The 15,487-nt window shown below is 35.9% G+C and overlaps 2 protein-coding genes across 7 annotated transcripts in view; one reads left to right on the top strand and one right to left on the bottom strand.

The window, feature by feature from the left end:
* Window positions 1-10,826, bottom strand: part of LOC111865178 (cell division control protein 6 homolog) — a 28,095-nt gene extending 17,269 nt beyond the window's left edge. For 2 of the 5 annotated variants that reach the window (XM_023852981.2, XM_023852983.2), the window contains exons 1-6: window positions 9,582-10,061; window positions 7,243-7,500; window positions 4,817-5,014; window positions 3,817-4,016; window positions 2,023-2,189; window positions 1,670-1,916 (exon numbers count right to left, since the gene is read on the bottom strand). In XM_023852981.2, coding sequence (XP_023708749.1) covers window positions 1,670-1,916; window positions 2,023-2,189; window positions 3,817-4,016; window positions 4,817-5,014; window positions 7,243-7,483 — 1,053 coding nt within the window. In that variant the 5' untranslated portion in view covers window positions 7,484-7,500; window positions 9,582-10,061. Of the gene's footprint in view, window positions 1-1,669; window positions 1,917-2,022; window positions 2,190-3,816; window positions 4,017-4,816; window positions 5,015-7,242; window positions 7,501-9,581; window positions 10,063-10,105; window positions 10,125-10,807 lie in introns of those variants that run through there. The other 3 variants (XM_023852982.2, XM_033751722.1, XM_023852984.2) reach the window with 3 other exon arrangements.
* Window positions 10,827-10,980: 154 nt separating this feature from the next.
* LOC111865208 overlaps window positions 10,981-15,487 on the top strand; it is a 9,585-nt gene continuing 5,078 nt past the window's right edge. The window contains exons 1-3 of one of the 2 annotated variants that reach the window (XM_023853061.2): window positions 10,981-11,474; window positions 12,556-12,816; window positions 14,225-14,547. In XM_023853061.2, the coding sequence (XP_023708829.1) occupies window positions 11,147-11,474; window positions 12,556-12,816; window positions 14,225-14,256 (621 nt within the window). In that variant the 5' untranslated portion in view covers window positions 10,981-11,146 and the 3' untranslated portion in view covers window positions 14,257-14,547. Of the gene's footprint in view, window positions 11,475-12,555; window positions 12,817-14,224; window positions 14,548-15,487 lie in introns of those variants that run through there. The other variant, XM_023853060.2, reaches the window with a different exon arrangement.

Raw genomic sequence — 15,487 nt, 5'->3', positions numbered from 1 at the left:
TGCATTTTATGTGTTATATTAATTTTGATCCCGAAACTACTAGCAAATAGAACTATTGTTGGTACAATGTCTCCGTACGTTCATGAGATGGGCATGTCAGGCACCGCACTCGTGGTAGCTAAATGTTCATGATCACTGTCTATCATTGTATTATTGTCACTATCAACTTTATCTAATTCAGGAATCATTATTTCATCGCCACTATCATCATCAGCACAAATCTCCTTCACAACACTTTCCAGCTGGTTTGTAGGAACACGCCGACACTTGCTGCGAGAAACCATGGTGAAACTGAATGAATGTGAAATATGTTCTGACCCTTTCCTTCTCAGAGGGTTCTGACAGTAATATAGACCCCCACAAAGTTTACAAGGGTTCTTTACAAACATGTACAAAAACTATCATATATATGTCTTTGGTTGATGAATGCCAAGAGAGCAAAGAAGGGAAGAGATTGTCAAAGCGTTAAAACACACCAATGCCAGGGAACAGCTGGCATCATCCGGGCGTTAAAACACGCCCACGCCAGTCAAAGAGTTAAAATAAGAGTGATAAACCATTTTTAAGGTATTTATGGATGTGTATGGTTTAAGCGATCTTATTATGTAGCAAACTTGCACTTAGTTTTGAACTATTATATTCAATGTGGTATTTCCAGCTCATTGTATCATCAATGAATATTCCAAGAAATTTAATATTTGATATAGATGTAATTTGTTTTTTATCATATACAACTTTTATTTCATATTTAGGATTATTATTTCTAGCTGTAAATTGAATGTAGTGGGTTTTGTTAAAATGTATAGAAAGTTGATTTACTTTGAACCGTTCATTTATACTATGAAAAGCATAGTTTGAACTTTTAACTAACTGCAAATAATATAGGTACAGTTTTACCATTTATAGTTTTGGGTAAATCGTTTATATAAATGAGAAATAACAATGGACCCAGAATCGAACCTTGCGGGACACCATGTCTAATTTTGCCCCATGTCGAAAATTCATCGAAATTAAGATTTATATTTGTAATTAAAACCCTCTGATATCTATTTCTGAAATATGATTGAAGCCATAGTTTAGCTTTACCTTTTATCCCACAGAAATCCAATTTCGACAACAGAACCTCATGATTAACACAATCAAAGGCCTTTTCAAGATCACAAAAAATGCCTCCTCTTAAGTTTCTGCTGTTTAAAGTTTTACAGATTTCATTCACTAATTTGTATATAGCCTCATCTGTTGAAGATTTTATTCTAAAACCAAACTGTTCTTCCACTAAAATGTTATTGTTATTTAAGTGCTGAATCAATTGAATGCTCATAGCTTTTTCTAATACCTTAGAGAGCAAAGTTAAAAGTGATATAGGCCTATAGTTGGAAATATTGATTTATCACTTTTTTTAAACAGCGGTTTTATTGCGAGTATTTTAAACGATATTGGAAAATTCCTTGTGATAATGAATTGTTGCATATGTTAGTCAAAGGAGAGCTAATGAAAAAAAAACTCATTCTAAAAATTTGATTGGTTAGAAATAAAAATATTCTTCCTTAAAATTGGCCACACTTTATATTCTAGGGCATCTTATACTTGAGTCAATACTATAACAATCATTAAACTGAAGTCCTTGAATCTGGTAGCACTTGCATCATCTAACCTTTGGTATATTTACCTGCATTAATCTTTCTGATAGTATACCAACAATCTCCAATTTTGTGTATGGGGCAAAGTGCAGGAGCTCAGGTCTCAGATCAAGACGTGCTTGTAGGCGGGGCAATATCCTGTCTGTCAGATCTAATGCATTAGCAATTCCTATGAGGACTAATTTTGAGTTATGTGTTGATGGCCATTCAAACACTGTGTATAAAACAGACTGCTTCCGACTATCGAGTTGGTCAATTTCATCCAGCACCAACAAACTGAAAGAAAAAAAATATTTACTTTGCAGAAAAATAATGAACCTATTTGTCTTCATGGTGTCTAAAGCAAAAAATTTCAAATGTACATCAAATGGATCATACTTACATCATTTTATGATTTGAAGTCAAATATCGCTCAACACTTGCCAAATAGTTTTTCTCGGTTTGTTTAGACACTTTCAAAGCAAGTTCTTGAGCAATTCTTGCATAAATAGAACCAGATGATTTAATGGAGGTACAATTAATATTGATAATTTTGTACCCATTTTTAAACTGAAAAGAATGAAAAACAGAAATTACAAATATGTAAAATATTTGTATTTGTATTTATTGTAAGTTCAAGAGCTCCAAAGATGAATATAGAACATGACATAAATTATTTTAGAGCATAGAATACATACATAAATATTACATAACTAGACAGTACAATGAATACAATAATAAAAATTATCTCTTTAGATATTCATCCAAAGTATAAAATGTATGAGTATTCAAGAAATGCATTAATACAACCTTAAACTTTTTAAAATTATTAGATGTGTTCTTGAGTTCTACGGGCAATTTATTGAACATTTTTATATCCGTATAATAAACTCCTTTTTGATAAATAGTTAAATTAGCTTGAGATAGATACAAATCTTGTCTTTGTCTAGTATCAATAATATGAGAATCGATGTTTGATGGAAAAAGAACTTTATTTTGCAATACAAATACTGGCCTCGAAAATATGTATTGTGATGCAAATGATAAAATATATAACTCTTTTTTAAATATGTTTCTACATGAAACTCTATTGCCATATCCCAACATCGTTCAGATAGCATTTTTTGCAGAAGAAAAACAGCAGAACTATGAGATGAGTTTCCCCAAAAGATGATACCACAGATCATTAAGGAGTGAAAAAAGGAATAACAGATTACCTTTAAAGCTGAAATAGACATGTACTATTTCATATTTCCAGTTATGTACCAAGCCTTACTTAATTTTTTTTACAAGTAAATCAATGTGATTCCTCCTTATCAAGGCACTACCAACTATACCTCCCAAGAATTTAGTACTGAAGGTACGGTTGATAAACTTATTATTATGATTTACTGTAAAAGTATCTGACATTATTGTCTTAGTTTTAAATTGAATACAATGTGTCTTATTAAAAGTTAAAGATAATTTATTAGCTCTAAACCATCCATTTAAGATTTCAATTGTTATAAGAATATTCCTGCTAAGATCCTTTATATTAGAATGTGAACATAAGATGCTAGTTTCATCATTGCCACATGTATGAAAGACTATATAGACAGGGTTTGGATTAGATACAACATACTGCCATGAAATTTTAAGAACTGTCAAAGCATGCACTAGTTTGAACAGAACAAACAATAATAATATATAAGAAGTCCAAAATAAGTACCACATCTAGACAGAATGTCATAAGCAAGAATATCAAAATCCATCTTTGAATTACCATTCACTAGAGGGAAGAGTTAATGGTGAACTTCATAAACAGTGATCTGAAGCCAGAATGGGATTACATTCTGATCCTTCTGAGGCAGAAGAAAATGCATAAACAAATATATGGTAAAAGTCACAAAACTAATTGTGTTGGGTGAGGTTCCAATGAAGAGCACTATCTTAGGTTGTGATATTGTGTAGTCCAGTTGATGTTCACTCATGATTCAGGGGAAAGTATGCCTCCATCTTTGTGGTCAGAGAATGAGCCAAGTAAGAATCCAGCATAAATGAGGTGGTAATATTACTTATTTTGTATATAAACGTTACACATATTTTTAAAAATCATACCTTCAGTTACATCATACATTTGAAATATACAAGTACAATACTACCAACACAGATACATCTATTGAAAGTGAATTTATTAAAGATAATTTTCATGCTACACCTCTGGAAGTTCCATAATTTTGGATAAACAAGCTGTTTTTCCAGTGCCTGGGGGTCCAGACACATAGAGAGTTCCTGAGCTGCCGGCTGTTAAATGATCCTGCAAAAATGAATGGAGTTTGTCCAAGTGAACCTCACGACCTGGTAAACTTGTTGGTGCACAACCCTGAAGAGCCTGACGGACTTCTTGATAAGCTGACTCTACGGAACAAACCAGATGCAGTATGAGGATTCTAAATACTTCTGTGAACTTCCAAAGGATATGTCCATTGTCACCCCATTAAGCACAAGAGACAACTATAATTTTAAAAAGTAATTAACAAAATACCAGATACAGCATACAAACTTTGCATTACATTTAAAAAAAAATACAAATCTAATAGGATACTGATAAATTAAAAAAACTTATTTGAGAAGTTCACATCATGTATCCCACACCTATACTATGAAACAGATAATGAAGACCAAACTGAACACAAAATGGCCACCAAATTATATAAGTGATTACATCCACATTCAGGATTTGGGAATTTTAATATAGGACGATTTGCTTCACAGAAAAATAGCAAAGAACTAGGTCCTGGGATGAACACTTCAAACAACTGAGAAAAGTATGCAGAGAGAGAGAATTTAAATGTCAAAATGATGCTGGCATATAAAATGCAGATAACAGGATAACTGAATTGGAATTCTTTATGTGCCAAATGAAGCCTAGAAATTCTTACCCCAAGGCACAATTAGAAACATTCTGAGACTATAAATGTGATATGGCTAAAAGAATGCATACAATATTATGAAACTTTTAAGAATGAGCATGGTGAAGGAATTCCAAGAGAGGAAAAATAAAATGACCAAATTGAAGAAGGTAATAAGTATATTCATGAAGAAGTTTAAATAGTTTTAAAACAAACCAAAAAATAATAAATCAGTTAGTCCCAGTAAATTACTGTACAAAATTTATTAACTTTATAATAAGGTTGACAACACTGCATATCAAATACCTGACATGAAGAGCTGCTTAGGAGGGAGATGCTTCCGATTGTGTGTGACTGCAGAATTGCAAGGAACACTTAAGCGCAGCTGTGTTATAAGGCAAGAAGGTGTGGGTGGTGAAGTAATACCAGTCCTTTCCACAGCATTACAATCTTCAGTTACTGTCTTACTACATTTTGGTGGGGAAGAGGCATTTTCCATTTCACCTGTAATTATATTATTACATCATCCCATATCTGTTCTGATACAGGGACTCAGTTCCTAAATGAGATAATACTTCAAAAGTGCAAAAGGAAATTACAGGAACACACAAACTCATAATGAGGAACACAACAGATCGTTTACATATATTTTGTATAATGTACCAACTTCATAAACCTACATTATTTTTTATACCTCTATTTGGATTTCTCAACTACCCTGTCATTGTAATCACATACAGTATGTCAGAAAGTAATCACTTAAAGTTAGAGTTAAAAAGAATACGAGGCTCATCCACAAAGTAAGTTTCCCTGGGGCTGTTTACAGAAACAAAACACAATTTCATGGAAATATTTATTGCAACAGATACAGCAAGTGTCCAGCTATTTTTCAACATAATTGCCACCGGAATTGAGACATATGTCATACCGTGGGACCAACTTTTGAATACCTGTGTCACAGAAGTCTGCCGCCTGGGACTGGAACCACTGTGTGACAACCATCTCCGCCTCTCTGTCATTCTCAAAACGCTGACGCTCACTGGACAGGAACTTCTTGAGGTGTAGGAAAAGATGGAAATCACTGGGAGTGAGGTCTGGGCTGTAGGGTGGATGATTAAACACCTCCCAGCTGACCTCCTGCAGGAGACTTGTTGTCCGTCGAGGCGTGCGCAGCCTAGTGTTATTGTGCAGGAAGACAATACCGGCACTAAGCATCCTGCGCCCCTTGTTCTGAATGGCCCATCACAATTTCTGCAGTGTTTCACAGTAACGCTCAGCATTCACCGTCTCACCTCTGGTCAGGAAGTCGACGTGGAGAACGCACCGTCTGTCCCAGAATACCGTGCACATCATTTTCCGTGCTGATGTCTGCTTGAATTTTGTCTTACAGGGAGATCCACTGTGACGCCAATGCATTGACTGCTGCTTGGTTCCTGGGGTAATGTGTGCAATCCACATTTCATCACCTGTGATGATCTGGTCCAGAAACTCGTCGCTGTCATCATGGTACCGCTGCAGAAATGTCAATGCTGACTCCATGCGCTTTGTTTTGTTCTGGTGTCAGTTGCTTCAGCACCCACCTGGCGCACAATTTCCTGAGCAACAGATGCTCCATGATAATTTCGTGCAACAACGAGCAGGAAATCTACGGGACATGACTGCTGAGTTCCGTAATTGTGACGCGATAATTCTCCATACTACATTCCTGCACAAGCTCCACTAGGTCTGTAATGATTGATGGCTGCCCACTGCGCTTCTCATCATGCACACTTTGTCGACCTGCTGAAAACTGTCTGCACCAGCGACACACCACCTGCTTGCTCATGATGTTAGGCCCATAGACCTGGCACAGCTGACGATGAATTTTGATCAGCGCTATGTTCTGTGTATTCAAAAACTTTATCACTGACTGCACTTCAAAGTCAGCGGGAGCTGGAATAAGACCCTCCATCTTCAACAGCTGCAACGATGCTACTGTGGGAACGTGAGAAATTCCGTTAGTGCATGCACCATGCTACGTCATTGCTCTATCATATATGCGCAGTCGCTTCGCATAATATAAGGTTTGCTACCTGTGGAAAGAGTGGGAAACTTACTTTGTGGACGTGCTATGTATTACAATTTTTTTAATGACTGAATTTAAAAAAAAAAATGAATTCTCAGAAAGCAGAGACTGAACACTAGCACAAAGCAGCAACATGACTGGCTGGTATTCAGCCAGTACTTCTATTCAATTATTACAGGGGACAATTTCTTTGAGGAAGGAATAAATCCACCAAAGGATGAACATGATCTCTCCAACTGAACATCAGGGATGTGTGTTAGCACTCCTGTTTTATGCAGACCAGCTATTCTGAGGTTTTGCATGGATTTTGTAGTCTTAGACAAATGCTGGGATACCATCTTAATCAGCGGAACCACCATTTTCTTCCGTATCTTTTTTTTGTTCCTTATTTTCAATCATACTACCATTCATCAGCATATAATCTTCATAGTTAAAACAAATGTCATTAAATAATACAAGAATCTGTAAGACACAAACTTGATCTTCACAAACCAACTGGTCTGTACTTATACTTTTAACACATTTAAAATATATAAAATGTGGATACTGAGAAATGGAATGCACAAACTTATGGGTTTGCCATCACTATTTATTATTTGTATATTTTCTGTATATTGAGAAGCTTTCTTTCCAACAGCTTTATTAATATAATGTTTAACTGCAATACCTTCTATTTCTGAATCACCATCACTACCATCATCAAGCAATAAAATTTGTTTGGGCAAATAGTTCTTGCATTTAGACTGATGTTTATTTTCACAAAACTTTCTTCCATGTTCAACACAAGCATTCAATGCTGAAGATCTCTTGTTCCCACAGATAGCATTCTCCTTCCCAGGGTTTAACTTAGAACCATGCAGTCTTTTCTTCATAACATTAAACTGAAGCCTTGTCTGAACTGTTGTCATGGTATGATGTTAAATATCTGAAACAGAAAAGCAGTATCCTTACAATTCATACCATCATTTATTCAGATGTAAAAGATCAGGTCTGAAAAGGGATATCACTTCCTAATTCTCACACAAAAATAAGCCATAATGTATTATCACATGAAAAACACCCTGAAACATGTCATGAACTGCTGGGGATTTGAAAATGGCAGTTTCTGGACCACTGTTACTAATAATGTTACCTGAAAATTTTCTAATTTAATTGGTAGCCAACAGTATTATTTTTTTTATTGCTAGTGGGGTGGAACTAAGTCCCTTGTACTGCGGCCACTTCTGGCCTATTGTACCAGCCCCAGATGATAGGCGAGGTTGATTGTGGAGCAATTGGTGAAATGAAGATTGACAGGGGAAACCGAAGCACTCGGAGAAAACCTGCCCCAGCGCCACTTTGTCCACCACAAATCCCACCTGACCAGACCTGGGATCGAACCCAGGCCACCACAGTGGGAAGCCAGCAACTAACTGCTTGAGCTATGGCGTGCAGCCAACAATAAGAAATTCCCATTAGTGAAAATCAACCAAGGGAGCTTGTGAAAGAAAATGCTGCTGCATTTGTCTGAGAACATGGTTAATTTGATTGCCGTGAGAGAAAAAAACATGCCACTTATATAGCAGAAACAAGTGACAATGAAATGTAGCCTGAAATATTTAAGGCATCAAAAGAGATGAATCTTTATGCATATCAAACTGCGCCTGTAAAATGGTTTTCAATTTCTTTCTGCTAGATATAGAAAATAGTAATACAACCTTAATAAAAATTAAAGTTTGTAAAACGTCAGTGTCCATTAGCACATCCTGGGGGATCTTTATAACTTTTGAAGAGAAAAATCTATTTTTAAACCCAAATTTCATGTGGTTAAGAGAAGCCATGTAAAGCGTTATAGTTTAATTTGAAATTTCCTGAACACAACATCTACACCCTAATCTGGAACTCCAGGACCTATCACTGAGGATACTTTGCTTCTTCTAAGTGACATTCTTAAATGTCTATGTATTCAGTCTGTCAATAATGCAACAATCATTAAAATATTCACCATTCAACACCAACACAACAGGTTGTGGCTACAGACGGCCATCCTCAGGTGTTTTGATGCGTCTAAACTGTTATGTCATGAATGTGTTCTTTGTATCTGGTCTTGGATGTTCTTCCTGTTTGCCCAACATACTTTAACGGGCAATCTAGGTATTTCAGTTGATAAATTCAACTTTTACTATATTTATCTATTTGCAGCTGTGGCTTTAATATGTTCTGTATTGTGTTCCGTGTACGGAAGGCCACTTTTATTTGTCTCAAAAAAGCTTTGTGATTGCTCTCACTTCCTTACTGCTGTACATGAGGACAACCCACTTTGTTTTTTTTTTTTTTTTTGTTGCTGCAAGTCTGCATGCGTATTTTGTTTTTGATTTTTTCTGAGGAGGAGATTGCTAATTAAGTTTATGTCATATTCCTTATTACGTTAACATTGTTGTTTTTTCTGGGGTGTGGAGATTGCTAATTAAGTTTATGTTGTATTCGTTACTACGTTAACAGAAAAACAAAACGGGATAAAGCTGGCTGAACTACACATAAAATAATGATCAACGTCAAACATTAAAACTGCACAATGAGGAGCTTCCCAACTTGTACTCTTCGTCAAACATAACTAGAATGATCAATTAAAGGATGAGATGGACAGGGCATTTAGCACCAATAGGGGCGAATATTAAAATGGATCATGGAGAAATAGGCTAGGGTGGTTTGGCCTGGATCGATCAGACTCAGGATGGGGACCAGTGGAGGGCTCTTGTGAACATGATGATGAACATCCTGGTTCCATAAAATGCTAGGAAGTTCTTAGGTAGCTGCACAATTGGTGGCTTCTTAAGAAGGGCTCCGCTCCATTAAGTTCGTTTTTTTTTTTTTTTTGGTTGGTCCAACATTAAAGCCCCTTACAATTTTTCGTTAATTTGGCCAATAAAATACATGTATTTATATATTAAGTCAACGCAAAGAAAAACATACGGTGTCATCACGTACAGAGTCTTACAACTTCGTGTAACAAATATAATTACTTACTGCAACACAAAAGCAACGCCAAAGTACGAGTATTTCAACAAGAAAGACGACCAGCTGAATCTAGGCGCGAAATTACTGGCGTCATATGTATATCAGGATATCCAACAGTACAGCGAAAATTATGTATCAACTAGATGCAGAGAGGAAACTGGCAACCGCAACGCAACTGCAATTCTCGATACTGACATCGATACGATGCAATGACTGACAGAACCTGGACAGGACCCAACAGAAAATTACGACACACAATTACTAGGTTGGCAGCACACGGATTCCACCACAAGATATGCAAGAACGAACGTTTCCACGAAGTAAATGACGTGTGAGTGTGTAAACACTGTGATAAAAAGTGCAGTAGATACCACATTACCACATGCAAAAACTTAACCACATCAATAACCGAATACAGTCGCGAATAAAAAAAAAAACAATTACTCTATGCACATTGTGCGCATTCCCTAATTATATAATTCTCGATACTTATAATGGCCTCAATTTTCGCTGCTCCATACTAACTTACGTACTCATGGAGCTGTGCCCTTCTTCAGAAGTGGCCAATTCTGCAAACTGAATCATGTTTTGATTTGTTATCGTTGTTCCCAAATATCTGAACTGTACTACATTTTCAAAATATCTGTTTCCTGTCTTTACGTCATGTTTTTGCCCTGCATTTTGGTGACGAGACAGCAACATATATTTAGTTTTCTGTGTTTACTTCTAGAACAACCTCCTTCTTTCGTCAATTAAAGTTAATATTCAGAATTAACCTGACTTGTCATATATCATGTACAATGATCTACAGTGACGAAATAAATCAATCAATCAATCAAGTTTGTGTGTTATTCTTTATGATATCTATATTATCACCCAGTAGATTCGCATCATTGGCATAGACCAACAACTGACGTGTCCCATTTAATTTCAGTCCCACCTGGTTTTCCTGGACCTTCCTAGTGGCATATTCTAAAGCAAAGTTGAAAAGGACTGGCAATAAAGTATTTCCTTGTTTTAGACCATTCTGGATAGGAAATTTATCAGACAAATGTTTACCTATACGAACTTTACTATACGTTTCGTTTAGACACATTTTAATCGGCTTAAATATAGTTTCATGGGTATCCCAAACTCTATCAGAATCGATCAGAATATTGTGCAATACTTTCCTCTTAACTGAATCATGGGCTTTCCTGAAGTCTATGAATAGCTTATGTACTGTCTCATCGTACTCCCATTTTTTCTCCAATATCTGACGAATGTAAAAGATCTGATCTGTAGTTGATCTGTTACGTCGAAACCCACACTGATGATCCTCAATTATTTCTTCTATATATGAACCGTTCAGTACGGGTGGTACGGATCGTACGGATGGTACCGATAGTACTCCACATCGCTAGAGATCCGAGATTAACGTTGATCAGTCACGGGCGGTCACGGGCGTCTACATACGGAGAATGTGTGTGCAGGCGTACGGCGAGGTATAAGATGAAGTGGAATGTGGGGGTTAGGTTGTGTTTTATTGCATGTGTTAACTGTGAATAAAGCAAGTTTGGTACATTATATTAATAATGATTACATTAAGAAACTGTGGAATTAGAAGTGCCAAGAGTTTCGAATCTGGTAGAAATTTGTATCAAGTTTACTCACAAAGAGTGCTCTTTAGTAGATTATACCAAGTTGATTCGGAAAAAGGGAATAAGGAAAATGGAAAAAAGCATGGCTTCAGCATATCGGAACAAATACCATCAGCCATATCATCGAAATACCAGGTATTCAGAGATGAAGACGCCACAGTTATTTTGGATGTAGAAGAGGAGAGATTAAAACACCTTCAAACTCTGGAATTACCTCAGGAACAAGATAAAGAAGATGAATTTTCTGATTTGAATCTTGAACGTAAGTGTTGTTTTAGTATGTGACCGCAATAAATATTCTGATGATGAAATTGAATTTATGTTACGCACAGACTGTCATGGTAGTGTAACTGGAAGACGCATTAGTGTTGTTGAGCCACTGGATCCACAATTTTACGTGTTCCATACTTAGCACCAGGGTTTGATATACTTTTGTTACGCATAGGATGCCATTTGGAAGTGAGGGGGCTGGTAACTTATCAACTTCGGCACTAGGGCTGAAAGATAAATAAATAGATGAAACAACTGCCATGACCTCGGATAGTTCGAGTGAAAATACTGGATTGATTGTTTCAGAAGTCAGTACATCAGGTCATTCAAATTAAAGATAATTGTGCATCCTGATAGACTTCCTGCAACAAGATATTGAATAAAGGTCATTTGGGGATTATCCAGGCCAGACAGAATGTGTTATAAATTTTTGGATGGATGTGAGCCTATCGCTGTGCTGTGGAAGAGAGGATATATTACTTGTATTACACCATTTCATGCTTCAGTTCTCTGACAATTCACCCCCTTAACATTCTTCTCTTCAGCTTTTGTTCTGATGTCCCACCCACATGCTGAATATCATTTCTTACCAGTTATTTCACCAGAATATAGCAATTATGATGGACAGGATTGAAGGAGGCAATATAAATGACTTTGGGTTATGGTTCTTAGACCTAATGTAAACCATTCCATTCTGCCTATTTACCTAACCAAGGGGTGGGAAGACTATTCTGTTGAAGGGCCACATAAGAAGTTGCGTGTGTTTTTCTGGGCTGGAGAGAACTGGAAGTAAGCAGGATAGGGACCAGTGGAGGACTTTTGTGAACACCGTAAAGTGCTGGGAAGTTCTTAAGTAGCTGCACAACTGGAGGCTTCTCAGGAAGGGCTCAGCTCCATGAAGTTAGTGTAGTTAGATATGAAGTTGTTATGATGTTTTCCCTAAACAGTGCCCTGAGCAAATGATTTTATAAAACCAAGGATGTTGCTTTTGGTATATTTCATGAAAAACAACACTCTGTTTTTAAAAAAACCACATTGATCTGCCATAATTATTTTTTTCCCCCTTTTTTCAGGGGGTGTTCATGGTGTGTTTGATATTGAAGAAATTGTTCATATTCTTAGAAGAGAGAAATTAGAGGACCTATTTGTAGTGGCAGTGCCACAAGATATAAAATATGTTGACTATATTGTTATTGTTACTGGGAAGTCTAAAAGGCAGATGTCTGCTGTGGCGGAGTTTGTAAGGAAGTTGTACAAAAGAAAGCGGCATCAATATGATCTGATACCAAGAATAGAAGGACAAAATTCTAAGGACTGGATGGCATTGGATTTGGGTAGGTACATAATTTCTTTAATCAGTGTATGTAAAATAATTTCAGTAACAGCTTCTGAGTTGTAAGTCTCAGGAATACTCCTTTTTTAGGCATGTGAAAGTACTATTTTTATGTAACTGCAGCTGAAATAAAATATTCAGTTCTCTGCATGAGAATTTTAATGGATACAGCAATTCTTTTCACTTTCTTGAAGTTCCCTGTTTCATTTACTGTACCATTATGTCTAAACTGCATAATTCTCATGCTTTTAGTACATTGTAGTGTATAGACCTATTGCTAAATAATGAGTTGGTAAAAAACACCCTCTGCTAGGCAACAGATTCCTAACAAGCAACAACTGAATTATAACAATGAGGAGCAGTGGGTTCTGTGCGGTCCATGCCAAGGTGTTATAGGCAGGATAGGTGTAGAGTTTAGTCAGCTGAGTTGGAGTCAGAAGAGCAGGAGGTTGGTGTGAGATGGCCGCATGCCTGGGAGTCAGTGCAGTTCAGGAAAGTGAAGAGTTGGTGAGCTAGAGGACTGCTGCAGGTCAGTCCTTGTGAGTCATTGCTGTTAGAGGCTGGTAGTTATGGCACAGGGATAGTTCGGGAACCCAGAGGAAGGGGAATATCTGCCATTGGAAGCCACTGCTGAGTAACGGATGCAAAGACACAAGTGGACACAAACATGTATGTAACGGTGAACTGTAAATTGTACTCAAGTACTGTAGCAGACTGCAATAAATCCAGTTACCAATTCAAACGCAATCTGTAGTCACTCCTACATGTGAAAATATGAAATAACTGACAACAGAGGATGAATTGTCATGATTTAGTGACTCGACAGAGCCTTTGGATTGATAATTGGGTTTATTGAACTCTTTTTGACGACTCATAACTACAAGTAATTATAATGCTTTCACTAATTCATGTACTTGACCTCTCACCTATAAGTTCTTGATATATAACCTCAACATGGACCGTGTAGAAAACACTGTTTCCATGGTTTCTCTGTTGTGTGCTTTTTCTAGAACAATCCCTTTATTGTTACCAAAGTGTTGAGTAGCCTTGCCTACTTGACTAGTGTGTGTATTATTATTATTGTTATTTTAGTTGATTGATTTATTTAACATCCATAACTGTTACATTATGTAAGAGCAGTAAGTATGTAAGTTGTGTGACTTATGTAATTTATTACATGTATACATCTATTATTTTTATAGTAATGCACTTTTTAAATTATGTGTAGTAATTACAATTGCAATAAGCTTCTTGTTTTTGTTTTTTTTTTCTATTGCCTATGTTACTTGACTAGTGTGTGTATTATTATTATTGTTATTATTTTAGTTGTGTGACTTATGTAATTTATTACATGTATACATCTATTATCAAAGGGACTATTTCCACATCTTAGGTTTTTTGCCTTACAGATATATGGAAAATAAAGGAAATGAATGAATGAATGAATGAAAAGTGACAGCTTGTTTGTTATTGGGCTGTTACCACACAATGAACAATTAGGCATATTATGATTTCTCCCATGTGGGAGGGAACCAGCTCCTCCACAATGCCCTGTTTCTCATTTTCCAGAGTCTGATGGAAGACCCCAATAGTGACTTTGTTCATCCTGCTCTGTCATACTAATAATAGTATAATAGATTATTAATGCCATCCAGTGTTATTGATAAATAATTTGTTTTTTTAATCTTTCATCCTTAACATGTTTTGGTCAGAGCAACCATCTTCAGGAGGATTGATTGATTGATTGATNATTTAACATCCATAACTGTTACATTATGTACAATTGGACAAGTCAGTTTTTTAAAAAAAGTATATGAGATTAAACATCACATCAAATGACTAATAATATAAAAAACCATAGATAAATAACATAATAAGTCCTTTAAATATCATAAAACAGTGGATGAGTATAATAAGGCAACAAAAACTAAACTATAAATTACATGCAATAGCTAAAATAAATTACCTAAGTATCTTTGTTCTATTATTAAGCTAATTCTTGTAAAAATATTCTTGAAGGGAATAAAAAGCTTTGCACAACAAGCAATCCTTTAATTGACGCTTAAAAACCTTGAACTCTTGAATACTTCTTATTTGAGAGGGCAAGTTATTATACAATCTTATTCCCATGTTAATCACACTCCTTTTACAATGTGAGGTGTTACATGGTTGGACATACAAATTCTGCTTATGTACTGTGTTATAACCATGCACATCTGAATACGAGATGTTATATATCCTATTTTTCCTTAAAAAACACAACGTCTCAAAGATATACAATGAAGTTAAGGTTAAAATTTTAAATTCACCAAAAAATTCTCTAAACGATATCCTGTTGTTGACTCTTTTGATCAGTCTTAAACATTTTTTTTTTGGATTTTAAATACAGTTTGAATGTCCTTTTGACCACAGCCCCAAAAAATAATACCATATCTCAATAAAGATTCAAATTTCGCAAAGTACACACTTCTCAAAATTGGAAGACTGACCAAATCTCGTAAGGATTTGATAAGATAGATGGTTTTTGTTTAATTTTTGAACTAAATGGTGAATGTGAGAGGACCAACTTAAATTCTCTGTAATATATATACCTAAAAATTTTAAATTAGCTGTGTATGTTATTTTCTTATTATTCAAATAAAGTTCCGGTTTATCAATTTGACGGGGACCAC

Source organism: Cryptotermes secundus, unplaced genomic scaffold (assembly GCF_002891405.2).
Source record: "Cryptotermes secundus unplaced genomic scaffold, Csec_1.0 scaffold238, whole genome shotgun sequence".
Lineage (NCBI taxonomy): Eukaryota > Metazoa > Arthropoda > Insecta > Blattodea > Kalotermitidae > Cryptotermes > Cryptotermes secundus.
Note: the sequence above shows the minus strand (reverse complement) of the source record. Positions and strands in the feature narration are given on the sequence as shown.